We start from the raw sequence: 25,323 nt of genomic DNA on the forward strand, positions 1-25,323 counted from the left end.
TAGGAAGTTAGGAATCAAGCTGTCAAATGAGGGAGTTTTATTTATTGCATGCTTGGGTTTTAGACTAAGAGTTTACCCCTAGCCGTGTCTCATACCCTTTCTTTCCCTGTCCTGCAAAGCTTAACATGGGAAGTAGAGATTTGTTTCTCTTCTTCTTCTTTTCTCTCTCTCTCTTTTTTTTTTTCCCCAATCAGGCACTCTCTGTACCCATGCCACCCTGAGGAAGACAAAATATGAGAGGATCTAGCAAAGCCTCTGCAAAAATGATTAATGTGAATATTCCCATCCCAACTTCCTATGAAAAAGTTGTATTATAAAATGAAAGAATAATTGAAGAAAATACAGATCCAGAAAAATCCATAAAGATGGACAGGAAAAATCAAGAGTTCTATGGGGCTCTTATTGGGTCAAGACCCAGAGGGCAGAAATCATCTGGCAGGCTGGAAACCGGCTAAGTATTTAGAATGGCTTGTGTACTGGTGTGAAGTGAGGAATTGAAAGAGAGCAGGAGAAGGATGTGAAAGATATTTTTCTGTGTATTAAGAGTGCACTGGCCGGATGTGGTGGCTCACGCCTGTAATCCCAGCACTTTTGGAAGGCTGAGGCAGGTGGATTGCTTGGACACAGGAGTTTGAGACCAGCCTGGGCAACATGGTAGAATCCCGTCTCTACCAAAAATACAAAAATTAGCCAGGTGTGGTGGTGCAAGCCTGTAGTCCCAGCTACTCGGGAGGCTGGGGTGGGAGGATCACTTGAGCCTGGGAGGTGGAGGTTACAGTGAGCCAAGATCAAGTGAGCCAAGATCACACCACTGCACTCCAGCCTGGGTGACAGAGTAAGACCCTATCTCAAAAAAATAAAAATATAAATATAAAAATAAAAGAGTGTACCTCTGCCCACGTCCCTTAACTTTGGTATTTCCTCCTAAGATTGAGAAAATATTCGAAATACTTCTCCTTTATTTTGATCATTGTTCTGTTTCTCTCAATGTGACTGGCTAGTTTCAGCCTAATAAGGCTTCCCCTGTTTTCATAGGTTTACCACTCTCTTCTGTAAACAAGGGCTTCCACTAAAGCCTGGTCATCACTGGGAGTTGAGGAGCTGGGGTTGACCATTCTTTGCTGTAATAATTTTAACCGTGGACAAATTCCTGGTGGGCAGCAAAGGTAGGTTGGGATCCTTGATGTACTCTTGGACCCAGTCGTCATTGGGGTTGGTGCAGACTTCTCGGTTCCTTTTGGTGACGAAGCTGCAGAGGCAGAATTAGACCGTCATGGGCTACAGATTCGGTCAGGGGTCCGGTGCACACCCCCACCTCTGGTTCACATGGAGCTCACCTTATGTTCTTTAAAGCTTCCCTGGGCCTCTCCTGAGTGGGTTCCCTCAGACAGACTCTCTCTCTGGCCTCAGAACCACCTTACCATCCCTTCTCTCAGTCCCTTCTCTACTCAGCCTTGACCCTCAAGCTTGGGTTTCATAATGGACCACATAGCTAAAAGTGGCAAAATTAGGAATTAATCCCAGGCCCCTGAGAGCCAAAGGCCAAACCCTTAGCCACTACTCCACTGCTTCTAGCATGGAGACCTTAGCCATTACTCCACTGCTTCTAGCATGGAGACCTTAGCCATTACTCCGCTGCTTCTAGCATGGAGACCTCTTGGTCCCATGTATCTCATTCCTGCCCCTGGGCTCCCTGTCCCTCTCCACAGAAATATCTACAAGGATGTGCTTACATGATTGCTGGCAGGTGACAGTTGAGGGCCTTTCTGTATCCCACCAGCAGTCTCCTTGGCAACACTTTCTCATAATACTTCAGGCAGCAGGTGGCTGGGGTGTTTACCCACTCAGGAACTTCTGAAGGAATCACATTGCAAGCTGAGCCAGGGAAGCAGAGGGGACACCACAGCTGCCCACCTCTGTCTCCCACCATTTGTGTTTCACTCCTCTGACAGCAAAGCCGTCTGTTAGAGGAGACCAATGATAGCTTGACTGGTAATGGAGAAAGTGCAAGAGATGAATCCCTTTGGGGGACATACATTTAGAACCCTTAGCTTCTGAGTTGAGTGCCAACTACAAATGACTTGGTTATTCACACTTGCCAAGGGACCAGGAGGAAGCTGGCTCACTCTTTTGTTTATTAGTGACTTGATCTGGCAAACATATGTTGAGCTAGTATTATATGCTGGGCTCTATGGGGGTAAAAACATGAGGAAGATACAGTCACTACCCTTAAGTAACTTACAGACTAGTCAGGGTTGAAAGAGAAATTGAAAAGTTAAACAAACACTACCATAGAATGTGGTCCAGGATAGAACAGACTTTGGCATAAGGTGCTATGGGAACAGAATGAGGGGCCCCTAACCCATTCTTGGTGGTTGAGGAAGAAGTCTCAAAGCAAGTGAGGCCTGCATTGATTCGTAAAGGATGAGTAGGATTTAGACACACAGCTGGATGTGGTGGCTCGTGCCTGTAATCCCAGCACTTTGGGAGGCTGAGGTGGGCGGATCACCTGAGGTCAGAAGTTTGAGACCAGCCTGGCCAACATGGTGAAACCTTGTCTCTACTAACAAAAATTAGCCAGGCATGGTGGCGCATGCCTGTAATCCCAGCTATTCAGGAGGCTGAGGCAGGAGAATCACTTAAAACCGGGAGTCAGAGGTTGCGGTGAGCCAAGATTGCGCCACTGCACCCCAGCCTGGGCGAAAGAGTGACTCCATCTCAAAAGAAAAAAAAAAGGGTTTAGACACACAAAGGACTTGTAGAATCTGGAAGAAAGAAATGCAGGAAAGCCTGAAGGTAGGGGAAGCTCAGTGTGTCTTGGGAGTGCTGGGCATTTTGGGTGGCTGGCATGCAAGGCAGGAAGGAATGAATGGGCAGAGATGAAACTAGAGAGAGAGAAGGGTCTGGTCACACACGTGCTGAGCTACTGAGGAATTTGGACTCTATCTTAGAGGTATCGGAGAGACGGAGGTTAGGGGGAAGAGTGAGAGAGTAGAGCCATTAGAGACAGAAGTTAGAGCAGGAGGAAAAAGTATATGATTTAGGCTTTGGGGTCAGACAGCTTGGGTTGGAATTTTTACTTGATTTGAATTTTGACTTGAATCATGGGCAAATTTCTTAATCTCCCTAGGTTTCAGTTTCCTAATCTATTAAGTGGGGGTAAATGATACTTGTATCCTAGGATCATGGTTAGAATTCGGTAAGAAAATGATTGGAAAGCCCTTAACTCAGAGCCTGGCACACAGAAAGGCTCAATCAGTGCTTATTATAATTAAGAGCCAATGGTAGTAATGACTGCTCTTCTTGCCTTGGAAATGGCTCTTCCCTCCCTGCCCCCCCATCTCTTTGATGTATGCAGGATACTGGACTTGATTGGTTATTGTCGCTGTGTTTCCTTTGAGCTGTCCTGACTACCCATCAACTGGGGATACTACACAAGAGGTCAGTCCAGAGATCTCTCCCAGCCCCCAAACCTTCAGCGTGCAAATCTTTTTGTAGCTTCACCCCTTTGCCTCCAGTGAGTGGCAAAGCTTGGGACATCTTGAGAGCACCATCTTGCTGATCCATGCTTTGGGTCGGCCATTTTCTCTTTCTTGAAGCCTGAACCCACTGCACTGGCCTCATTGACTCTCCCAAAGAGTATTGTTTTCCCCTCCCACACAGTCCCTCTATAAGTGATGCTCATATCACTGGTCCTCAAAGCAAAGTTTACAAAGACCAGGGTCATCCTGAGAGTATGTGGGCAGATTACATGGTGCACTTGACCCTTGCTCCTTTGTGTTTACACAGGCAGTCAGGCCAGACTACATGCCAGGGTGACCTTAAGAGAGAAAAGAGGCCAGGCATGGTGGCTCATACCTGTAATCCTAGCACTTTGGGAGGCCAAGTTGGGCAGATCACGAGGCCAGGAGTTCGAGACCAGCCTGACCAACATGGTGAAACCCCGTCTCTACTAAAAATACAAAAATTAGCTGGGTGTGGTGGTGTGTGTCTGTGATCCCAGCTACTCAGGAGACTGAGGCAGGAGAATCACTTGAACCCAGGAGGCGGAGGTTGTGGTGAGCTGAGATCGCGCCACCGCACTCCAGCCTGGGCAACAAGAGCGAAACTCCATCACAAACAAAACAAAACAAAACAACAAGCAAACAAACAAACAAAAAAAACAAAAGAGAAAAGAATGGCTGGGGCAGCCTAGGGCAGGTACACGTCTTTGTGCCCCCACACCCATCACCAGGTCCTCATAAACGATGATAGAGGGTGGAGATACGGAGGGGCAAAACAAACCCCATCCTCCATAGGCCCCAATTCTCCCTTTCCCCACAGCTCTAAAACCTTTCAACCCCTTTCCTCTTTTCTGCAGATTTTATTTAGTCATAGGCTGGGGGATGGAGAAGGAGACCATAGATTCCCAAGCAGCCATTCCACTGGGACTCATTTTGGTTGTCTGATAGTCCCAGGAACCTGTGCCAGCCATGTTGAGGAAGGGGTGTCTCGGTTCAGACTCCCAGTTCCTGGGCTTGGACCCACATGATTGTTTGAACCTTCCTTCCTCTCGCCACTCATTCTTCCAGGGCACCTGCCACTTTTCTTTCTCATCCGCGTGCCTCCCCATCCCTTTCATTGCATGCACTTCTTGTTGCATTTTCTGCTGCTTTCTTGGCCTCTCCTCCTGAATGATCATTCCTGCTCACCACGCTTGGGACTCCTGAGGAAATGGTGACCCAGTTTCCTGGAACTACTTACCCCAGAAAGATCCGGACCAACCCCAGCTCTACTTACAAAGGAGAGAATTGGAGGTCAGGAGCTATGCATGAAGGTGGGGAGAGCCCACAGGGTCTTATGAGGCCAGAGACCCCACAGCGCCCTTGGCACCACCTCCCTGCCAGCTGCTCCATCCCCCTTTCTCGTTCCTGCCCTACAGAGACAAGTGGACTCACTTGGCTGGCTGCAAGAAGCAGAAGTAATGATAAGGATGAGGACAAGGAGAGACAGGGCAGCCTCGGAGACCTTCATCCTCTCAGCAGGGCAGTACAGCTTCAGGGAGAGCTGAATGAAGATGTTGTCTGCTGCTGGTGGTCCGCTTGCCAACTACTCAGCTCTCTGGACCTTGACCACATCAGAGCCGGTAGAGGAGGAGAAACAACAGGCCTCAGTGTTTGCTGAAACAGAGGGCAGCAGAGGATGGGACTTGGTGCAGAATTGAATTCAGTAGAATCTGAATTCACGTGAAGAAATGGGCAAATGTGTGTCAGCCACCTTATATGCCCTGTCTTATATAATCCTTAAAATAGTGAAGTAGTGATTATTACTTCCCTGGGACTACTGAGGCTTAGAGGCTAAATAAATTGTCCAAGGTCACCTGAGTGGATAGGCAGGATGAAAAACCAGATCTGTTTGATTTCACCATGTTACCTGCCACCATCTGTATGTTGGGGAAGGACAGGCAGGGTTGAACCATCCCAGCTTCCCCCAGGTGATCAGTCTTGGGGAGAATGAGCACAAAGCAGGATTACAGAGCCCAGACTGAGGCAAGCGTAGGGCTTAGTTGCCTCTAAGAAGGATATGCCCCCTCCCAGTCCAAGGCCACATGATTGAACTCACACTCTTTCATGTCACAGCGTATGCTAATACTCCAAAAAAAAAAAAAAAAAAAACAATGTGCCTGATCCTTGGGTCCCCATTTGTTGCTGGACCATTTGACTTATTTGTCAATGTTTTTATTCATCTCTTTGGACCTCAGACTTTGGACTGATTTTTAGGTGTAGCCAGCCCGCTGATCCCTCCTGGGTGCCCCCATGGCCAACCATGACCAGCAGGGGACACTTCAACTCTGTGCACCTGACAACCTGCGTCTGTGCTCCAGAACTCCAGCTTCCGCCCCTCTGGCCTGGGCTCTGGCTGGACCTGTCCCACAGCCTCCTCTCTCTTCAGGTGCCTCAGGACCCTTTTCCACGTTGAAAGCTGCATTTAGAGAAGAGATCAAAGATATAAGGGATTTTGCTGTTGATGGACAGCGAGCTTTAGAGGCATAGGTGATGTGTTTCAGGCGTTGAGGGCAGTGGGAGGCAGGGGCAGAAACAGGGACTGTGCAGATCCTTATGGGGCTTTCTGCTTGGCATGACTGCTCATAGATAGGTTAACCATATAATGCAGTTGGTCCTGGTGGGTTCAAGGCTTCACCTGTGGTGAAGCTGTGGCTTTTTGTGAGGGCAGGGAGGTACGTATATGGGGCATCCTCTTGACCTCTCTTTATGGAGGTGACAAGGCCTGAGAAGCCTGGTTGTAACTTTGGCATGCAGGCCCCCATATGGCCCTTACTGTGGCCCACAAGCCCTTATCTGTGGAAAGCTGGAGGCCAGGAAAGGGTGGTCATAATCCCTACTCTGGGCAAGCTCTTATTCAAAGTACACAGAGCTCCTCCTTGGGCCCTGAAGATGGGTTTGAGAGCTTATTCTTGGAGCATAGACCTCCTCTTTATTCCTGTCTTATTCCATCTGTCCCTCCCTCCCTCCCTCCCTATTTCTCTCCATCCATCCATCCATCCATCCATCCATCCATTCCTCCCTCCCTCCCTCCCTTCATCCCTCCCTCCTTACCGTCCTCCATCCCTCCCTCTCTCCATCCCTCCCTCCCTTCATCCTTCCATCCACCCATTCCTCCCTTCCTTCATCCATCCATCCATCCATCCATCCATTTCCTGAACATCTGGTATGGGCCAGGCTCTCTGCTAAGCCTTCTAGGGGATAAAAAAATTAGTAAAACAATATAGTATAATCTGGTGTATGTAAGCGAAGAGGAGGGATTGGGTAAAATGTCTTCATGAATCATTCCTATTCCAGACAGCAGTGAAGAAAGGCCTTGGAAACAGCACAGAAAGAAAGGACTATGGAGTTTGAATGCTATAGAGAGCCCTTTATGAAGTGTTACCTAAAAAATCAAATGATGATTCCTAGCTTTTACACTTGTCATGAAGCTTAAATAAGATAATGCATACAGACTGCCTAGTAGAGTGCTTGGAGTATAGAAAGCATTAAGAAAATGGGGTGTGCTACTGATGTGGTTGAGGAGGAGACAGTCTTTACACTGCTTTTCTTTCTCACTTTCTGCTTCTCACTACCTGCATTGCGGGCCTGACCTATTTTTTGTACCAGTCTCCAGCGAAACTTCTGCAGAGCGAGGCTTGATGCCGAGGGTGCCACACCCAGGCTGGACTCCCTGGTCTCCTCAGTGCATGGCCAATGAGTAAATCCAGTATAAAGGAATGAGGCCAGGGAAGGGCATGAGTGGTCTTTAATTCAAGGCAGGGAAGCTCCAAGAGGGTGACTGGGGCTGAGAGTTAGGGGTGGGTGGAGGAGGGGGCCTTGGCATCTTCTCTTTAGGTCTCTGAGCTGTGCCTTCGCCACCCCCTCTGGGTCACTCAATTCTCCTCCAAGTCCTTGATATAGTCCTGGACCCACTCATCACTGGGGTTGGTACAGATGGAATGGCCCCTTTTGGTGATGAAGCTGTGGAGCAAGAGGGAGAAGGATCACAAACCGAGGGGCCCAGGGGCCGGAAGAGAGAGCCCGTCTTCCCTCCCTCCTAAATTCCCCGCCTGACCTAGACTGCTTTTCTGTTCTTCCATAGAGGCAGCTTAGAGCCAGTCTCCTTCTGAGACATACTCTTGGGTTCCTAGGACCCCTAGACCCATCTAGTCTCTGTGTCCCCCTGAGGAAGTGCCCTTTTGCCTTCTTCTCCCTTCTCTGTCACCTCCCCATCCATGGGGTCAGGTTCCCCATGGCTCCTGCAGGCTCCAGCCATAAAGTGCCCAGATTGCCCCTCAGCTGCCTCTCCCCATTTAGTCACACCTGGGAGGTACGCTGGGGGTCCCCATTCCACCACCACTCCCTGCTTCCCTCCAGGAGGCCCTGCTGGCTCCCTCTCCCCACAGTGTGATGTGTGTGTGCCACCTACACAATTCCGGGCTTGGAGCACTGGCTGTTGGTCTCATAGTAATCCATAATCCGCTGACGTGGGATCTTGTAGGTAGTGTAGGTGAAACAGCACTCTGAGGGGTGGTAAGGTCCCCCTGAAGAGAGAGTATCAGATGCTGAGGAGGGGCCCCTTGTTAAAGGCCATACCGTTGGCTGCTCCTGCAAGCTGAGGGCATGGAGGAGGGAAGGAAGGAGGAGACAGCCCCGCAGAACTTGGACAGGAGAGTAGGCTTTTCTCATCTTCTCTTCTCCTTCTCCATAGTACTCCCAGGCTCTTCTTTTTCTCCTCCCTCATCAGCAATCACCCTTCCTCCTTTTCTTAAACCCCTTTTGGAAAGACTGGTGGATGACTTTCAACTCCAGGGTTGAAGAACAGCACACTCAGATCTTCTTACACCATCTCTGGGGGCCGACTGGCAGAGAAGGCTAGGGACTTGGCCAATATCATGCAGCCTTCATGCCTTATTCAGGAAAGGTGCTCCAAATAGGAGGAATATTTGGAAGAAATTCCAATAGGGATTTGGAGACATGCCATTTGGGAATGCAGACCCAGCCCCTCCTAGTGCTCCACCCTGCCCATGTCCCCATTGAACTGACAACCTGCAGAGAGAGCAGGATGCCCACAGCAAGCCCCAAGGACAATGGCCACAGAGTCAGGACACCAAAATCCTAACCTAACCTTGCCTGTGCTTCCTGTGTACTGTGGCCATTTTACTTTCCCCCTGTTCCCTCCTGTGTAAATGAGGCCCTTGGACTGCATCAGTGGTTTTTACACTGAGCTCCCTGGAGCTCTGGGGGCCTCAGGGACTATTGCAGAGGCCCTGCTGCATTTTTTCTGTTTTACATATTGGGCCTCTGTGGAAGATTTTGCTTGAAGAAAAGGTTTTGTGGTCTAAAAAGTTTTAAAAATCACTGGATTGGGTGATTTTTCATCTATTTTCTGATTGAGAAGTTTCATGGCTCTTATAGGAGAAGCAAGGAGGTGACAGCAGTCACCCCAAGCTTGAATTATAGAGGTAGCAGGAAGGACATTGTAGGCCGAGAGCCCTGTACAAACAGGCGCATGTTGTGGTTATGGAGTGGAGAAATCAGGTGTGTGCATGTTATGTGACCCTGTTGAATAGAATCATGGGTGTGCATCACAATGGCCTCAGAGGTCACTGAGGGTGGCCAGATGTCTGGGTAGAAACATCTGGTCCTGTTTTCCAGCTCCATTCCAGACAGCATCCTTATGATCCAAAGAACGGCATAAGGGGCTCCTGTTTCCTGAGACCCAGTCAGAGCTCCTATACTCTCCCACCTTGTTCCTCTGAGCTGACAAATGACATCGGAGAGGGCAAGTCAAACTGTGCACATACCCACCAACTTTAGCTGTATTTTAACAACCTTGTGTTTCCCCCCAGTTTCTGAAAAGGAGAGTAGGTAAAATGCAAGAGTGATAAATAGTTTTGGTTATCTCTAAAGGCAGCTTATTCTAAGAAATCAGCTGAGAAAAGGGGGCCTAGGATGGACCCCACACTGTCGTGTTTCCCCCCAGCCCATACCCAAGCAATGCTGCACTCACTGGGCACAGGTGACGCTGGAAGCAGGCTGGGCCCAAACCTCAGGAGGCCAATAGAAAAATGCCCTTGAGGGGCTCAAGACACTGCTCCTAATCTCCCTGAGGAAATATCCCCCAAATGGGGTGGGCCACTCTTGCTTAGTGGCAAAGAGAGAGAAATTGAGGGAGTAGAGAGGCAGGCTGGTCTCACTCCATGTCCTTGAGGGCAAGGGGGGACTGGTCCTGGGGGGCAATGATAAGAGATGAAGGCCATGTGAGGCCTGGAGGTTCAGGATCTGTTTATCTGGAAACTAGAGGGGATTTGGGGTAGTGGAATGAAGCCTGGAGTCTCCCAAGTCAAGTCTCATTGGTCAAGGCTGGGAGATCCCAACTTAAACTCTTAAGCAGAACCTACGGTCCTAAGTCTCATCTCCATCCTGCTCACCACACCATGGGGTGAACTGCTGTGGTGCTCAGTAGATAATTCATTTATATAAAGGTTGCTATATACACAATTTCAAGAAGATACCAGCCCTCCTTTTAGAGTCCCTGCTCCTGGTCTTCCCCCGAGCCCCAACCCTACTCCTGCTTATTTCCCTGCAGGGACTAGGTTGGAAGGAAGACAAGGCATTGCACTCATGCGAGGAGGATTCAGTCTTTGTCCCTAGGGCGATAGTGATGAGGAGGAAGAAGGGAATGGCAGCCACGGAGACCTTCATGCTGTGGGAAGCTGTTGCTGGAGGAGAGCTGGCCTGGTGGGTGCTTCAGAGGCTCCTGCGGTGAGGAATTGTTGAGAAATGATCATTGAGGCCAAATATTTTTTAAAATAAGGGAGCTGAGATTTGGAAGGGAAGTAGGAAAGCAGTGATGCCTCAGTGATTTCATATCCTGCACATGTGTTGTCGGTGGCCTGAAGGAAGCAGGGAGAGCCAAGGTTTAAGGGAGGAAATGGTCTTCCATCCCCAGTGGGAAGAAGTTCAGCTCTTTTGATATAAGCCTTTCCCTAGGCATGAACATGAGCACAGGGCTGGGGGCACTGTCTCACACTTAGCAAAAGATCTCAAGGCTGGATGTGTCCTGTATCCAATTCCATCCCAGGCCTTAGAACAGACCACATGGGGCCTGGACATTCAGGATCTGTTCATTTAGAGACTAGAGGGTGTTTGGGGTAATGGAATGAGGCCTGGACTCCTCCAAGTCAGGTCTCATTGGTCAAGGCTGGGAAATCCTAACTTAAACTTGAAGCAGAACCTGCAGTTCTCAGTCTCATCTCCACTCTGGTCACCACACCATGGGGTGAAGAAGTGCTGTGGTGCTCAGTAGATAATTCACTTATATAATGGTTGCTATACACACAGGCCACTGTCCCAGATGCCTTATGAATATTAGCCTATTTAATCTTTAGAACAGCAGTTGAGGAAACAGGCTCAGAATCAAAGCCTAAGCTTTTGAAAGTGGGTAAATGGAACTGGGGTTCAAATTCAGGTGGTCTGGCTTCCAAGTCTGTGTTCTCACCCATTATGCCATAAAGAAACATGGGACTCCCAATGGAGCTCTGTAAAAGCTTATGGGTTTTCTATAAAGCCTTTAGTCTTAGTCCTTTCTGAAATCAGATAGTGGATCTCTTTGGGACCTTCTCCTGGTTTCTCTGACTTTTGCTACAAAGAAGCTTGGTGTGAACCTCAGAAAATGTCTAATTCAGGGATAGCTAGTAGGTTTCATTGATTAGTGGTGGACTGGAGCTCTGTGTTGAAAATGATTCTGAGGTCATGTCCAGGCACATTGGGAAGATACGCTGTGACCGACGTGCAGTTTCTGTTGCAGTGCAGCTTGCATGCTATGTATTTGCCATTTGATTCGTCTAAACTGGCCATTTACTGAATGGAAGCTGGGAATCAGAAAGGACCAGTGACTTGCTCATGTTCACACAGTGATTTGGATGCAGGACAGATCTCATCTCTGCAGGCTCTCAGCTTAGTGCCCTCACCATGCTGTTCTTGGAGGCACATCCCCCATTCTGCTTGCTGATGTGGTTAGATGGTTATTTAATCTCCTCTCCTCATCTGAATCATCAGGATGGAGAACATCTATTATTTATCTTTGCCCATTCACACAGAACCTAGTGTATACCAGGTGCTTTATGAATATACATTTTAAAAGAAGGATGAATAAACAAATTGAGCCAGGTCTACATATGTGCATCTTATAGGAAATGGCTGAAATCTCATGGTTAGTTGTGGAGACAGTCATTGATTAAAAATTTTCTATATTTCTTATCATCAATAACAACATTATGTAAACACTTCAAGTTAAATGATAACGATTGTTATTAGGAACAATCTCAGGAAACAAGTTGTTTATGGGAAAAGTGAGTTGGAAAGAAATAATGCTTACTTCTTGTTTTTGTGGAAACTAGCCAACTTGCCAAGTTGTTTCTAGCAGCCTTACAGGAAGTTCCTGTACTTTTCCAGCAAGTATTGAGTTCCTATCTACATTAGTCTGTATATGCCAACTGCTGTCATCAACAATCCAGCAGACTAATTAAATAAAAGTTTATTTCTTGCTCATGTTACAGTCCAGTGTGGGTCAGTAGTGGGATGATGGTGTGTGTGTTGGGATCCTCCATGTGCTCATTCAGGAACTAGGCCTTTTTCTACCTTAGACGCCACCATTTTCAGCACAAGGCCTCCAAGCTTGATACAAAAAGGGAGAGGCAGAGGGGGACTGGGAGATTTTTGTGGATCAATTCTGAAAATGGTACAAATTACTTTCACCCACATTCCATGGCCAGCATCAAGTAACCTGGCTCCAACATAATGACAAAGGGATGGAAAATAAACATCATCTGTATGCTTTGGAAGAGAAAGGAATAGGTTTTGTGACCACATCACTTCTTTGACATGGTATCCTATACCAAGTCCTGGGCTAGGCTTGGAGGGAGGGAATGAAGATGACCCTGATCCCAGAGGTCTCAGAACTCAAAGAGGGACTAAAAAAAGTAAAGCAGAATTGCAATACAACCAGAAGAATGAAATTTGATGGCAACATAATTAGAGACCTTAAATGTCCTTCCGTTGCCCCCTGTTGAGTATGAAGAGCCTATTTTAAAAAATTTAAAATGTTTTTCAAAGTAACACATACATATATTGGTTTAAAAAATTGAATAGTACAGGAAGGATCTGTAGGACATAAACCTTCTGAGTTCATGCTTGTCTGAAGAAGTCATTATTTAGCCTTCATACTTGATTGATATTTTTGTTGGGTATAGAATTCTACAATGGAATATAAGAATATGTTTCTTCTGAAACTCGTTTGTGGTGATCTGGTGTTTCCCCTTTCTAGAAAGTTTTAGGGTTTATTCTTTAATCTTGTTTTCTTACTTTTTGGCACAAATAGATGTTCCAGACTCATCTTGTACTTTCCTTGGCCCAGCTCTGGAATTAGCCATTTCTTCCATGAGTCTCAGTTTCTTTTACTGAAAAATGATTTTGAGAAACCAAAATCTGAGTTCTTGGTTTGTTCATTGCTATGGGAATGGCGTCACTTTGAGATCTGAGCTTTCAGTGGCTAGAACTTGGAAATATATGTAAGCATATGTGTATAAGTATGTATTTAAATTTATGTCTATTTCAAGTATATCTATTTCATATATTATTAGAAATTTCTTTTTGTTTTTGTTTTTGTTTTTTTTTTTTAAGATGGAGTCTCAGTCTGTCACCCAGGAGTGAGATGGTGCAATCTCAGCTCACTGCAACCTCTACCTCTGGGGTTCAAATGATCCTCCTGCCTCACCCTCCGGAGTAGCTGGGACTACAGGTACAGGTCACCATGCCCAGGTAATTTTTGTATTTTTAGAGATGGGGTTTCGCCATGTTGGCCAGGCTGGTCTTGAACTTCTGACCTCAGGTGATCCACCCGCCTTGGCCTCCCAAAGTGCTGGGATTACAGGCGTGAGCCACTGCGCTCAGCCTATTATTAGCAATTTCTATATCCTCTTTCTAGCTATATGAAAAAACAAAAGTTTATACCATTATGTCCAATTCCAAGTAAACACCACAGAGTTATTTCAGTCTTTCCCGTTTCTATGTTTCCCTCCCTCCTCTAACAATGGGGACTCCTGCTCCCATTAACCTCAATGTATGTTCTTATTTGCTGAGTTCCCTGTATGTAACAAATCTCCTGGCCACACTGGCTGTATTCTGGCCTCTGGTCCCACTGGCCTCAACCATGTGCATCATCTTCTCTGCCCTGGCCCTGGTTGAGCCCTCAGTTGAGGGGATGAGTTATATTACTTTTAAATCTTGTCTCTGGTTCTAAAAAGAATAAAAATATGGATGTTTCTATTTCCTATTTTATGTCTTGATGATTTCTGTGAAGCTCTGTTTAGATTTTTTTTCTTTTCTTTGAGACAGAGTTTTGCTTTGTTGCCCAGACTGGAGTGCAGTGGTGTGATCTCGGCTCACCGCAACCTCCGCCTTCCATGTTCAAGTGATTCTTCTGCCTCAGCCTCCCGAGTAGCTGGGATTACAGGCACCTGCCACCACACCTGGCTAATTTTTGTATTTTAGTAGAGACGGGGTTTCACCATGTTGGCCAGGCTGGTCTTGAACTCCTGGCTTCCCAAAGTGCTGGGATTACAGGCATGAGCCACCTTGCCCAGCCCTCTATTTAGATTTTTTAAGATGACTTTTATGCACTTTTTTTTCTAGCTGTTTTTTACAATTTCCCATATATATATATATATTTTTTGAGACAGGGTTTCACTCTGTCACTGTCACTCCAGGCTGGAGTACAGTGGTGTGATCTTGCCTCACTGCAGCCTTGACCTCTCGGGCTCAAGTGATCCTTCCACCTCAGCCTTCCAAGTAACTGGGACTACAAGTGCGCACCATCACACCTGGCTTATTTTTGTATTTTTAGTAGAGAGGAGGTTTTTGCTATGTTGGCCAGGCTGGTCTCAAACTCCTGGCCTCAAGGGATCTGCCCACTTAGGCCTCCCAAAGTGCTGGGATTATAGGCATGAGCCACTGCACCCAGCTTAAGATTTTTACTTTTAAAAATTCCAAATTGATTATCAGACTATTTAACCATGTTTAAAACTTTTTCCAATTTTATATTTCTTTTATAATTAAACAGCTTTGATGAGCAAAATAAAAAAATCAAATATCAACACAAGTGAAGAGCTGGCCCATTTTGTTACACATCCTTGAAAAGACAATGAAGACGCATTTTTCAACTCTTTTATTTTTTGATTACTAAAGAAATACGTGCCTTTCAGAATACTGCAAACAATGGTGAAGTTACAAAGTCCTGTTCAAATTTCCACTGCATTCTGCAGCATCAGCGTTACCTGGAAACTTGTTAAACATGCTGATTCTTTGGCCCTACCCCTGTCCTACTGAACCAGATTTCTAGGGGTGGGAGCCCACAATCTGTGTTTTCACCAGCCTTCTTGGTGACTTTTATGCATGCTAAAGTTTCAGAAGCCCTATCTATCACACAGCTTTCTAAATGCTGTGCTTCAATCTTATGTTGGTCACTTCAGTCACTGGCCAGTCCAACTAGGGCCTGGAGATACTTGAGTCCCAGGTTGGTTGCCTCTAGTATAAATGTCCTTCTCTTTTTGCTCCAATGTTGCATAAAAATTTGGAGACTTAGCAATGAATTAGATATGACTTTTTGCACCCAAGCATCATTCTTATTCTTATTTTCAGTCTTCTCTATAAACTGACATATTCTTTTTTATTTTTATTTTTTTTGAGACAGAGTCTCACTCTGTCACCTAGGCTGGAGTGCAGTGGCATGATCTCGGCTCACTGCAACCTCTGCCTTTCAGGTTCAAGCAAGTCTCCTGCCTCAGCTTCCCGAGTAGCTGGGATTACAGGTGTGCACCACCACGTCTGGCTAATTTTTGTGTTTTTAGTACAGACGGGGTTTCACCATGTTGGCCAGGCTGATCTTGAACTCCTGACCTCAGGTGATCTGCCCACCACAGCCTCCCAAAGTGCTAGGATTACAGGCGTGAGATACTGTGCCCGGCCCTGGACTGACATATTCTTGAAGGGCAATAGTCTACTTTGTTTGGTTTTCATGGTTTTCCTAATGCCTAGCACAATGCATAACCTAAAGTAGCCACTCAATAAAAATCTTTTTGAGTGGCAATAAATATATGTTTCAAGATTCCAGAGAAATGGAGGTGGGTCCTTCTGGCTGGGATGAAGGGGGAAGGTTTTATGGTAGCATCTAAGCATCTAATCTAAGGGTTGAGTTTTGCTGGGCAGAGTTGAGAGGAGGGCATGCCTGGCAGAGGGCACCACACAAAGCAAGAAAGCAAAAAAGAACATGCTGTTTCTGAGGAACTGCGAGAACAGAGTATGTATTATGCAATTAACCTGCACATAACATGTTTTTGTCCCATTCAAGACCTCAAAGACCTTCTGTGAGTGGCTAGATGCTTGGTTAGAATGGAAAATCTTGGGCTGGGTCTGGTGGGTGGCTCACGCCCATAATCCCAGAACTTTGGGAGGCTGAGGCAGGCAGATCATTTGAGGCCAGGAGTTTGAGACCAGCCCAGCCAACATGGAAAAACCCCATCTCTACTAAAAATACAAAAATCTGCTGGGTGTGGTGGTGGGTCCCTGTAATCCCAGCTACTCGGGAGGCTGAGGCAGGAGAATCACTTGAACCCAGGAGGTGGAGGTTGCAGTGATCCGAGATTGCACCCCTGCACTCCAGCCTGGGTGACAGAATGAGACTCCATCTAAAAAAAAAAAAAAAGAGAGAGAGAAAAGAAGAATGGAAAGTCTTGGTTTTCATCCCTCATTTCTGTTGAGTTGCCATTGTCATGACACAACACCTTCATAAGTGGCCCTTTGGCATCCACACTGCCCAGACACTCTCCCTCCTCATTTCATCCTTCTAAGCTAAAAACCTGACCTGTCAGAGAGAACCATTGAAATCACATGAATCCTACTTAGGTCTAGGACAATTTTTAATTGAATAGCTGTTTAAATTCTTTTCTAAGGCTCTGAGACAAAATCTCCATGGAGAATCCAGAAGCTTCCGGATTGCCTCCCCTAGTTATATATTTAGGTACCAGTGAGCTGCTTTCAACTCAAAGCTTCTGAATTCAACAGCATTCAGTGGAGCAGTGAGAGCGACTTAAAAGATCATAACTGGATCAAAATGTATGCCAGAGGCCAGGTGTGGTGGCTCACACCTGTAATCCCAACACTTTGGGAAGCCGAGGCAGGAGGATTACTTGAGCCCAGGAGTTCAAGACCAGCCTGGGCAACAAGTGAGACCATGTCTCTACAAAAAATAAACAAAATTAGCTGGGTGTGGGGTGGTGCACACCTGTAGTCCCAGCTACTCAAGGGGCTGAGGTGGGAGAATCACTTGAGCCCAGAAGGTTGAGCCAAGGTGAATGACCCAAGATTGTGCCACTGCACCCCAGACTGGGTGACAGAGTGACACCCTGTCTCAATAAACAAAACAAAGTAAGCCAGAACTCTGAGCATCTATGTTTGTCTTTTTCATCTCTGTAAATCCTGTTGAAATGACAGAAGAAATAGAAAAATAAATAGAACTCATAGTAGCAGTAAGGAGTCAGAAAATATGACATTGGTCTACCATAAGGTGAGACATTTCTGTTTTATATAAAGAACATGGGGCCAGGTGCGGTGGCTCACACCTGCAATCCCAGCACTTTGGGAGGCCGAGGCAGGTAGATCACTTGAGGTCGGGAGTTTGAGACCAGCCTGGTCAACATGGTGAAACCCCATCTCTATAAAAACTACAAAAATTAACCAGGCATAGTGGCAGGCACCTGTAATCCCAGCTACTCAGGAGGCTGAGGCAGGAGAATTGCTTGAACCCGGGAGTTGGAGGTTACAGTGAACCAAGATCACGCCACTACACTTCAGCCTGGGCAACAGAGCAAGACTGCATCTCAAAAAAAAGAAAGAACAAAAAAAGAACATGGGTCAGCTTGATAGCAGATCACAAGAAGGCTGAAAAAACACGTATCCTCATATAGGTGAAGATGAAGATCATAGAAAAAGAGGATTTTCCCAACAGAACCCTGGATAATGTGAAGATCAGAGTCAGTGGGCACTGGGAGAAGACATTTGCATTGAGTGAATAAGCTATGACCTTGCTAGTTCCCATTCAGGATAGTCAGGTAGGGCATTTGCCCCAGGATAAAGCTACAAGCACAGTTCTCAAAATAAAAAAGGATATTTGCTATGGGAACCTCTCGGAGGGGACAGTGGGCCAGAGAGAGAATTGAGAAGTGCCCTGGATAACTTCCGGTCAAGGACAAGAAAACCTAACCCCATCCCTATCCCCTTACTCTGTCTGCCAGACATTAAGCTGACAACCTCACCAATGATATGAAAATCCTAAAGCCTCTGCCAAAAGTCTCCTGGAACTGATAAACAACTTCAGTAAAGTTTCAGGACACAAAATCAATGTGCAAAAACCAGTAGCATTTTTATACACCAATAGCATTCAAGCTGAGTGCCAAATCAAGAATGCAATCTCATTTACAATAGCCATACACACACACACACACACACAAACCTAGAAATACATGTAACCAAGGAGGTGAAAGATCTCTACAATGAAAATTACAAAACACTGCTGAAAGAAATCATAGATGACATGAACAAATGGAAAAACATTCCATGCTCATGAACTGGAAGAATCAATATCATTATAATGGCTGTATTGTCCAGGCAATCTACAGATTCAATGCTGTTTCTATCAAACTACCAATGTCACTTTTCATAGAACTAGAAAAACTATTCTAAAATTCATACGGAACCAATAAAAAGAGCCCAAATAGTCAAATCAATCCTAAACAAAAAGCAAAGCTAGAGGCATCATATTACCAGACTTCAAAGTATACTACAAGGCTACAGTAAACAAAATAGCATGGTATTGGTACAAAAACAGATACATAGACTAGTAGAACAGAATAGAAAATCCAGAAATAAAGCTGCACACCTACAGTCATCTGATCTTTGACAGAGTCAACAAAAATAAGCAAAGGGGTAAGGACTCCCTGTTTAATAAATGGTGCTGGGATAGCTGGCTAGCCATGTGCATAAGAATGAAACTGGACCCCTATTTTTCACCATATACACAAAATAACTCAAGATGGATTCAAAATTCAAATATAAGACCTCAAACTATAAGAATCTTAGAAGAAAACCTAGGAAACACCATTTTGGACATTGGCCTTGGCAAATAATTTATGACTAAATCCCCAAAAGCAATTGCAATAAAAACAAAAATTGACAAGTGCTCAATTAAACTCAAGAGCTTCTGTACAGCAAAAGAAACTCATCAGCAGAGTAAACGGAAAACCTACAGAATGGGAAAAAATATTTGCAAACTATGCATCCAACAAAGGTCTAATATCCAGAATCTATAAGTGCCTTAAACAGTTGAACAGCCAAAAACAAATAACCCCATTAAAAAATGGGCAAAAGACATGAACATACGTTCCTCAAAAGAAGACGTATAAGCAGCCAGCAAACACATGAAAAAATGCTCAACATCACTAATCATCAGAGAAATGCAAATCAAACCCAAAATGAGTTACCGTCTCACACCAGTCAGAATGGCTATTAGTAAAAAGTCAAAAAAATAACATGCTGGTGAGGCTGCAGAGAAAAAGGGAACAGATATACACAGTTGGTGGGAATGTAAATTAGTTCAGCCACTGTGAAAAGCAGTTTGGTGATTTCTCAAATAACCTAAAACAGAACTACCATTCAACCCAGCAATCCCATTACTGGGTATATATTAATAAAAATCATTGTACAGAAAAAGACACATGCCCTCGTATGTTCATCAGAGCACTATTCACAATAGCAAAGACATGGAATCAACCTAGGTGCCCATCAATGTGGACTGGATAAAAAATGTGGTACAGATACACCATGAGCTACTTCCTATGTAGCCACAAAAAGAATGAAATCATTCCTTTGGAGCAATATGGATAAAGTCGGAGGCCATTATCTTAACTGAATTAATGCAGGAACAGAAAACCAAATCCCACATGTTTTCACTTATAAGTGGGAGCTAAACATTGGTTACACATGGACATAAAGATGGCAACAATAGACACTGGGGACTACTACAGGAGGGAGGGAGAGAAGGGGGCAAGGGTTGAAAAACTATTGGGTACTATGCTCAGTACCTGGGTGATGGGATCAATTGTACCCCAAACTTTATGCAATATACCCAGGCAACAAACCTGCACATGTAACCCCTGAATCCAAAATAAATGTTGAAATTATAAAAATAAAGACAATAGAAAAAGAAAAAAATTCTAAAAATTCCCAGAGGGTCTAAAAATTTTTTTCTTACTAAGGAATAAGAAATCAACTGGCTTTGGAATTTTGGCCCTGTCTGAGATGCTAGAAGACAATTGAAGAATGTCTACATTGTTCTGAGAGAAAATTATTTTCAACATGAACTTTCATATTCAGTTGAACCATTTTCAAACTTAAAGACCAAAGTTTTCAGACCTTCAAAGTCCCAGAAAGTTTATTGCTCATATCAGTTGGAGTTTTTTGTTGGAAAGCTATACAAACGGACTCTGGCTGATTAAGCAAAAAGGACTTTACTGCAAAGATTTTGGGTAGTATCAGGAAGGCTTGAAAAGTAGGTAGAGGCTGAGTGCAGTGGCTCATGCCTGTGATCCCAGTACTTTGGGAGGCCGAGGTGGGTGGATCATCTGAGGTTAGGAGTTTGAGACCAGCCTGGCCAACATGGCGAAACCCTGTCTCTACTAAAAATACAGAAATTAGCCAGGTGTGGTGGCAGGCACATAATCCCAGCTAGTAGGGAGGCTGAGGCAGGAGAATTGCTTGAATCTGGGAGGCGGAGGTAGAATCCTAGAGAGACCAGCTCCAATGCCACATCCAAAATCATGCCAGAAGAGTCAACTGGTGTGAATGCTGCCACTGCTGCTGGGCACTGCAGCTAGCATTGCTGACCTCTAGCACTGGTCATGGGGTACGTGTGCTGGCACTGCTGCTTCCAGAATCTGGAAGCTGTTGCCACCACCAGTGTCACCTGGATGGAGTCCTCTCTTTTTCTGCTTCTCTGCAACACTTGTTCCAGGCTCAGATCTCTGAAAGGGAGCATAGATTGGTCAAGCCTGAGTTGGGGATGCCTGCCCTGGCACCTATAGAGCAAAGGAGAGTGTTTGCTTTTGTCATCTTTTAAAGCAGAAGGCAGTTCAAAGATATTCTAGCAAAATGAAAAATAAACCCTTTTAGGAAGGAAGGAAGAGGAAAAGGAAGTTGTGGGCTACCTGTCATGGTGGAATGAACTCAGGTGTGTGATGAGAAGAAATCCCAGTATGACTTATTATTATTATTATTATTATTATTATTATTTTGGCAGGTCCAGAAAGCATTTCTGCAAGTTGGAATAGGAAGTTAGAAGGTCCTTGAAGACTGTCTCGAAGAATGAAGTAGTTACCATGAAACAGATGGTGTAAATATGCAAGTGCAAATATAGAATGATAAGGAAACAAAAAGTATTTCTCTTTGGGTTAATAGAAAAATATCAAAAGGAAATTATGGGAAAAATAAGAATTGTTATGGGATTATAATGGATCAAATGTTAAGTAAACTAGAAAATTGTGTGAACTGGGCAAATGATGGAGTAAAATAAACTTTCTTGAAATTGTAGCCAACCCTTTGAAGATTAGCTATTTCAGTAGAAGGGAGAAGATGAGATATAAGGTGAATTTGTATTTAATCATGTTGGGGCTCAGCAGTTGCTTCAGTTTTATATTAGTTTATTTCCTCTTAAAACTCAAGCAAAGTTAAAAATTTGAATACTCTTTATTAGATGCATTACTTTCATTACCAGACACAACAATATATATTTTTAAAGTATTTCAGGCCAAAAAAACTCACAGGAGGTGTTGGAGGTGGGTGGCTGGCCTCTTTTGTCTCTTTATTATTATATTGAGTAGGGCTTCAGCTTTTTCATGCAATCCTGAACTCCCGGACCACTGGGTTTGGCACAGACTTGCCGCCCCTTCTTGGTGAGGAATCTGGGGAACAAGGGAGAGAAAGATTACAAACTGAGGTGTGGGCAGATGGAGACAGGGGCCCCATCCGCCCTGCTCCTCAGATTTCCCAGTCAACACAGCCTGTTTTTTCCTTTCTCTGCTGATGGCAGCTCAGGGACAGTGTCCTTCTGAGACCCTCTCCGCCTGTGGGACTCCTTAATGACTCATGGAAGTGTCCTTGGGAAGCCTTGTGCCTGCTTTCTTCTTCCCTCCCTATCTCCTCTCCACTGGGAATGTCTCATCCCTGATGCCCTGCAGAATCCTCATAAGGACACAGCTGCCCTGTATCTGGCAGGATCCAGAGGTTGGAACCCGATGGACGCCCATCCATCGTGCCCTCCCTGCAAGATGCTGTGGGCTGCTTCTTCCCCAACACATGGTTGGTGAGCTTGGCACTTACATGACACCTGGCTTGGAGCACTCGCTGCTCGTTTCAAAATAACTTTCCATGAGTGAACACGGGATGCTTTGTGAGACGTAGGAGATGCAGCAGTCAGCAGCAAGGTGAAAGCCTGCAGCAAGAGAAAGGGTCATTTGAGGGCCAATCTTTCTCCTCGAAAGCACTGTGGAGCGTGAGAAGGCACAAGCCTCTGAAGACATGTTTCTCCTCCTCGGCCAGCACTTGCTGGCCTCTCCCTGCTTCAGACCCTCCCCAGGGTTTTGCCATGGGTCTGAGGGCACTCAGGGTGGGCCACAGCAGGACCAGAAAAATTTCTCCCAGAAGGGGAAAGCATCTGCAGACACCTGCAGGCCTCAGAGAGCATCTTCTTCTCCAAAGGAGCAGGCTCTTGGGGCAGCCAGAGGGGAACAGAGAAGGCATCTATGGAGAGGGTCCGCCTACCCTGTCCTGATCTTCCTTGGAGATGTTCACCACCCTCAGGACACTCTCATTCTCCTCCCATTCTGTAAACAGGGACAATGGATCCCATAGTGCAGACCTGCACCTGCTGGCTGCTTTTAAATGTATGCCGTATCTGATCACTTACTGTTCAGAACTACTGGATTTTCCAATGGAAGCTTTGACAGCATTAACTCTGTCTCTGCATCTGAAAGATAACACGACAGGGAAGGAAATCACTGGGCGGCAGCAGTATGTTTCAGCATCTCCACCCACCCCATTGCTCATCCTCCTGAGGCAGAGAGGCTCTGAAGCTGGACCACCACCACCTGTCTGGGTTCTAGGCCTGCCTGCTGGCCCATTTATTCCATTAGGGCCCTGAGACTTTTCAGAGACCTTTGAAAATGTAGACATGAAATCTTTGTATTGACTCTGAAATACTAAAAGCAACTGAACCTAACATGGTTCAGTTAATGGAATGTCTACATGATGTGACACAGTCTACAAGTTTTTCTACACATTTCTGGAATAATTTTTTATTATAGGGCTCTGGAAACAGAGAGGTTTTATCAGCGCTTATGGTGGCACAGTATCCCCTTAAGTGAAGTGAGTCTATTATGGTCTTTATTCATCCCAGTTAGCAGAAATAGTCATGTGTTTGCTACAGAAAAATTGCTGTGTTTGATTGAAATAGTCTTCCTTGGCCCCACCAAGGACAAGTACCATCTAGGTATGTATTACTTTTTTTTTTTTTTAACTGAGACAGGGTCTTGTTCTGTCAACCAGGCTGGGGCACAGTGGTATGATCATAACTCACTGCAGCCTCGAGGTCCTGGGCTCAAGTGATCCTCCTGCCTCAGCCTCCTGAGAAGCTGGGACTACAGGTGCGAGCCACAATGCCTAGCTAATAGTTTAACTTTTTGTAGTGATGAGGTCTTGCCGTGATGCCCAGGCTGGTCTTGAACTCCTGGGGTCAAGCAATTCTTCTAGCTCAGCCTCCCAAAGTGCGGGGATTATAGGTGAGCCACCATGCCTAGCGTGTATTACCTTTTGAAAACCAGAGAAATTCTGTATTCCAAAATACATCTAGCCTGATAGGATTTTGATAAGGGATTGCATACCTGTATTATGCTAAATAGAAAAATGCGGCCAGGCGTGGTGGCTCAGGCCTGTAATCCCAGCACTTTGGGAGGCCAAGGTGGGCAGATCACGAGATCAGGAGATTGAGACCATCCTGGCTAACATGGTGAAACCCCATCTCTACTAAAAATACAAAAAATCAGCCAGGCGTGGTGGCAGGCACCTGTAGTCCCAGCTACTCGGGAGGCTGAGGCAGGAGAATGGCGTGAACCTGGGAGGCAGAGCTTGCAGTGGTCCGAGATCGCACCACTGCACTCCAGCCTGGGAGACAGAGCGAAACTCCATCTCAAAAAAAAAAAAAAATCTTGACAGCTTGGGAGAGACTGACCGTTGCACGGCTAACCAATTCATAGAGATAGCAAAGGGTTTAGACCTTTCATATACAAATCAAAAAATCCTGAGCCCATATGCCCAGCCACCTCCTTTGCTAAGTCTCACACACCAATCCAGTATTTCCACTGTTCTAAATCATCCTAAGGATGAGTACTAGACAGCTAGAGACTATCCCTATATCCCAAAGCCTGAAAGGCTTATTCAGACTACTCAGCCCTAAAGTGTATGCTCTGTGCTGCCTTGCTTTCCCCCCAGAAACCCCAATAAAGGTTCTGGCATAGGTTGTCCCTTCCCTCCTGTTTGTGACCCCTGCCCGTGACTCCTGCCCTGGACGCTTCCCTTGGGGCCCTGTGTGGCACGGTGTACCTCCTTCTCTTGGGAAATGTAAATAATACATTCTTTTTTCAATGTCATTGGCCTCTTTGTGTTGACATTCACCTCCGCAAATTAAGATTCCATAGGAACAAGTGAGACAGTGATCTTGGGTGAATTACCTGGCTGGTTCCTTTTCCACTCCCAAATCATAGTTTTACACCAGATGGTAGATAGCAGTTCTAGCACCATAAAATTGTATGATTCTTTTTACAAATTTACAATTTAATTACAGTTCTTTTGTTCCAGCTAAAATATCAGCTAAGGGAAAGAATCAGATAATTTTTGCTGTGAAAAGGGAAATAATTGGCCCCAAATGGGACCAGTCATCTGTGTACATTTCCCCCCCAGGGTCCAAAGGCTGCAGACAGAGCCAGGTCTCTACTCTGCTGGTGCTTTTTAAATAAGTTCCATAACCATGTCTGGGCTAGAGAGTAGTCACAACGTGTCTCCGTCCCAGAGCTTGAGTTACCATGGACCTGGTCACCTGGGAGAAAGCTCACTGGACTCACCATTTGTGAACCGGGCCTGGGATCCAAGGACAGCAACAAGCATGAGGCAGGAGAGGGCAGCCACGGAGACCTTCATCCTCCTGGTGGGCAGGCAGGGCTGGCCGAGGACTCCTGGGCTCACTGCTTCCTGGCTCCCCAGGATACCAGCTCTGCCCTTGTATTTATAAGAAGAGGAGGATCCAGGAAGTCCCAGGGCAGAGGTCAGAATGCTCTTCTTTAACTATATAATAGTTACCATGCAGTTTCCAAAAAGAGAACAAGGCTGAGAGTGCAACAGAAAGTAGAGGAAAAGGATGACTTGAACTGTTCCTGTGGATTTCCTGAATTATCCCAATAGCTACAGGCAGATAGAAAGAAATGTTTCAAGGAAGAGTCTTCTCTCCAGGAGATTAATCTAATCCTCTAAGCCTGGGATAGGAGTGGGGGACTATCTTAGACTCTTGGATTCAGGATTGGGATGTGGTGAATGCTGCCCTTTTTTCCCTTTCCAGTTCTATTCCTGTAGTTCCAAC

At 45.6% G+C, this 25,323-nt stretch overlaps 3 protein-coding genes and 2 long non-coding RNA genes across 8 annotated transcripts in view; 2 read left to right on the top strand and 3 right to left on the bottom strand.

Annotated features, from left to right (window-relative positions):
* The window catches only part of LOC129051342 (uncharacterized), a 76,333-nt gene extending 71,090 nt beyond the window's left edge, over window positions 1-5,243 (top strand). Inside the window, exons 7-10 of one of the 2 annotated variants that reach the window (XR_008515514.2) lie at window positions 1,036-1,166; window positions 3,359-3,441; window positions 4,572-4,796; window positions 4,922-5,243. This is a non-coding gene — a long non-coding RNA (uncharacterized LOC129051342). The remainder of the gene's footprint in view (window positions 1-1,035; window positions 1,167-3,358; window positions 3,442-4,571; window positions 4,797-4,921) is intronic. The other variant, XR_010138239.1, reaches the window with a different exon arrangement.
* On the bottom strand, window positions 21-9,071 carry CCL16 (C-C motif chemokine ligand 16). The gene is made up of 6 exons (XM_002827277.4): window positions 7,954-9,071; window positions 7,136-7,505; window positions 5,839-5,961; window positions 4,938-5,159; window positions 1,734-1,854; window positions 21-1,249 (listed from the first exon to the last, which is right to left on the bottom strand). Exons 4-6 carry the CDS (start codon window positions 5,011-5,013, stop codon window positions 1,084-1,086), a joined length of 363 nt encoding a protein of 120 aa, XP_002827323.1. The 5' UTR covers window positions 5,014-5,159; window positions 5,839-5,961; window positions 7,136-7,505; window positions 7,954-9,071; the 3' UTR covers window positions 21-1,083.
* CCL14 (C-C motif chemokine ligand 14) lies at window positions 7,273-10,232 on the bottom strand. 2 transcript variants are annotated; one of them, XM_002827279.5, is made up of 4 exons: window positions 10,154-10,232; window positions 9,332-9,379; window positions 7,954-8,068; window positions 7,273-7,505 (listed from the first exon to the last, which is right to left on the bottom strand). In XM_002827279.5, the coding sequence occupies exons 1-4, from the start codon at window positions 10,230-10,232 to the stop codon at window positions 7,418-7,420; spliced, it is 330 nt and encodes a 109-aa protein (XP_002827325.1). In that variant the 3' UTR covers window positions 7,273-7,417. The 2 variants fall into 2 exon arrangements, with proteins under 2 accessions (XP_002827325.1, XP_063574670.1); XM_063718600.1 differs by lacking the exons at window positions 9,332-9,379; window positions 10,154-10,232 and having other exon boundaries at window positions 7,954-9,095.
* On the top strand, window positions 9,940-23,046 carry LOC129051343 (uncharacterized). Of its 2 annotated transcripts, none has more exons than XR_008515518.2 (3): window positions 9,940-10,292; window positions 13,212-13,329; window positions 20,938-23,046. It is a non-coding gene; the product is annotated as an uncharacterized LOC129051343 (long non-coding RNA). The 2 variants fall into 2 exon arrangements; XR_008515517.2 differs by having other exon boundaries at window positions 13,212-13,349; window positions 20,938-21,226.
* CCL15 (C-C motif chemokine ligand 15) lies at window positions 21,402-24,948 on the bottom strand. Its single transcript, XM_002827280.3, has 4 exons — window positions 24,812-24,948; window positions 22,603-22,662; window positions 22,017-22,128; window positions 21,402-21,598 (listed from the first exon to the last, which is right to left on the bottom strand). The coding sequence occupies exons 1-4, from the start codon at window positions 24,885-24,887 to the stop codon at window positions 21,505-21,507; spliced, it is 342 nt and encodes a 113-aa protein (XP_002827326.1). The 5' UTR covers window positions 24,888-24,948; the 3' UTR covers window positions 21,402-21,504.
* Between the last annotated feature and the right edge of the window lie 375 nt (window positions 24,949-25,323).

Source organism: Pongo abelii, chromosome 19, assembly GCF_028885655.2.
Source record: "Pongo abelii isolate AG06213 chromosome 19, NHGRI_mPonAbe1-v2.0_pri, whole genome shotgun sequence".
Taxonomy (NCBI): Eukaryota; Metazoa; Chordata; class Mammalia; order Primates; family Hominidae; genus Pongo; species Pongo abelii.

Coding starts and splice junctions, on each gene's coding strand:
- CCL16 (XM_002827277.4), bottom strand. CDS start 5,013: ATGAAGGTCTCCGAGGCTGCCCTGTCTCTCCTTGTCCTCATCCTTATC. Junction 1,855..4,937: donor TGCTTCTTGCAGCCAGCCAA/GTGAGTCCACTT, acceptor TGATTCCTTCAG/AAGTTCCTGAGTGGGTAAAC. Junction 1,250..1,733: donor TGTCACCTGCCAGCAATCAT/GTAAGCACATCC, acceptor CTGCCTCTGCAG/CTTCGTCACCAAAAGGAACC.
- CCL14 (XM_063718600.1), bottom strand. CDS start 8,213: ATGAGAAAAGCCTACTCTCCTGTCCAAGTTCTGCGGGGCTGTCTCCTC. Junction 7,506..7,953: donor TGCTCCAAGCCCGGAATTGT/GTAGGTGGCACA, acceptor CTTGCTCCACAG/CTTCATCACCAAAAGGGGCC.
- CCL15 (XM_002827280.3), bottom strand. CDS start 24,887: ATGAAGGTCTCCGTGGCTGCCCTCTCCTGCCTCATGCTTGTTGCTGTC. Junction 22,129..22,602: donor AAATCCAGTAGTTCTGAACA/GTAAGTGATCAG, acceptor CTCTTGCTGCAG/GCTTTCACCTTGCTGCTGAC. Junction 21,599..22,016: donor TGCTCCAAGCCAGGTGTCAT/GTAAGTGCCAAG, acceptor CTTGTTCCCCAG/ATTCCTCACCAAGAAGGGGC.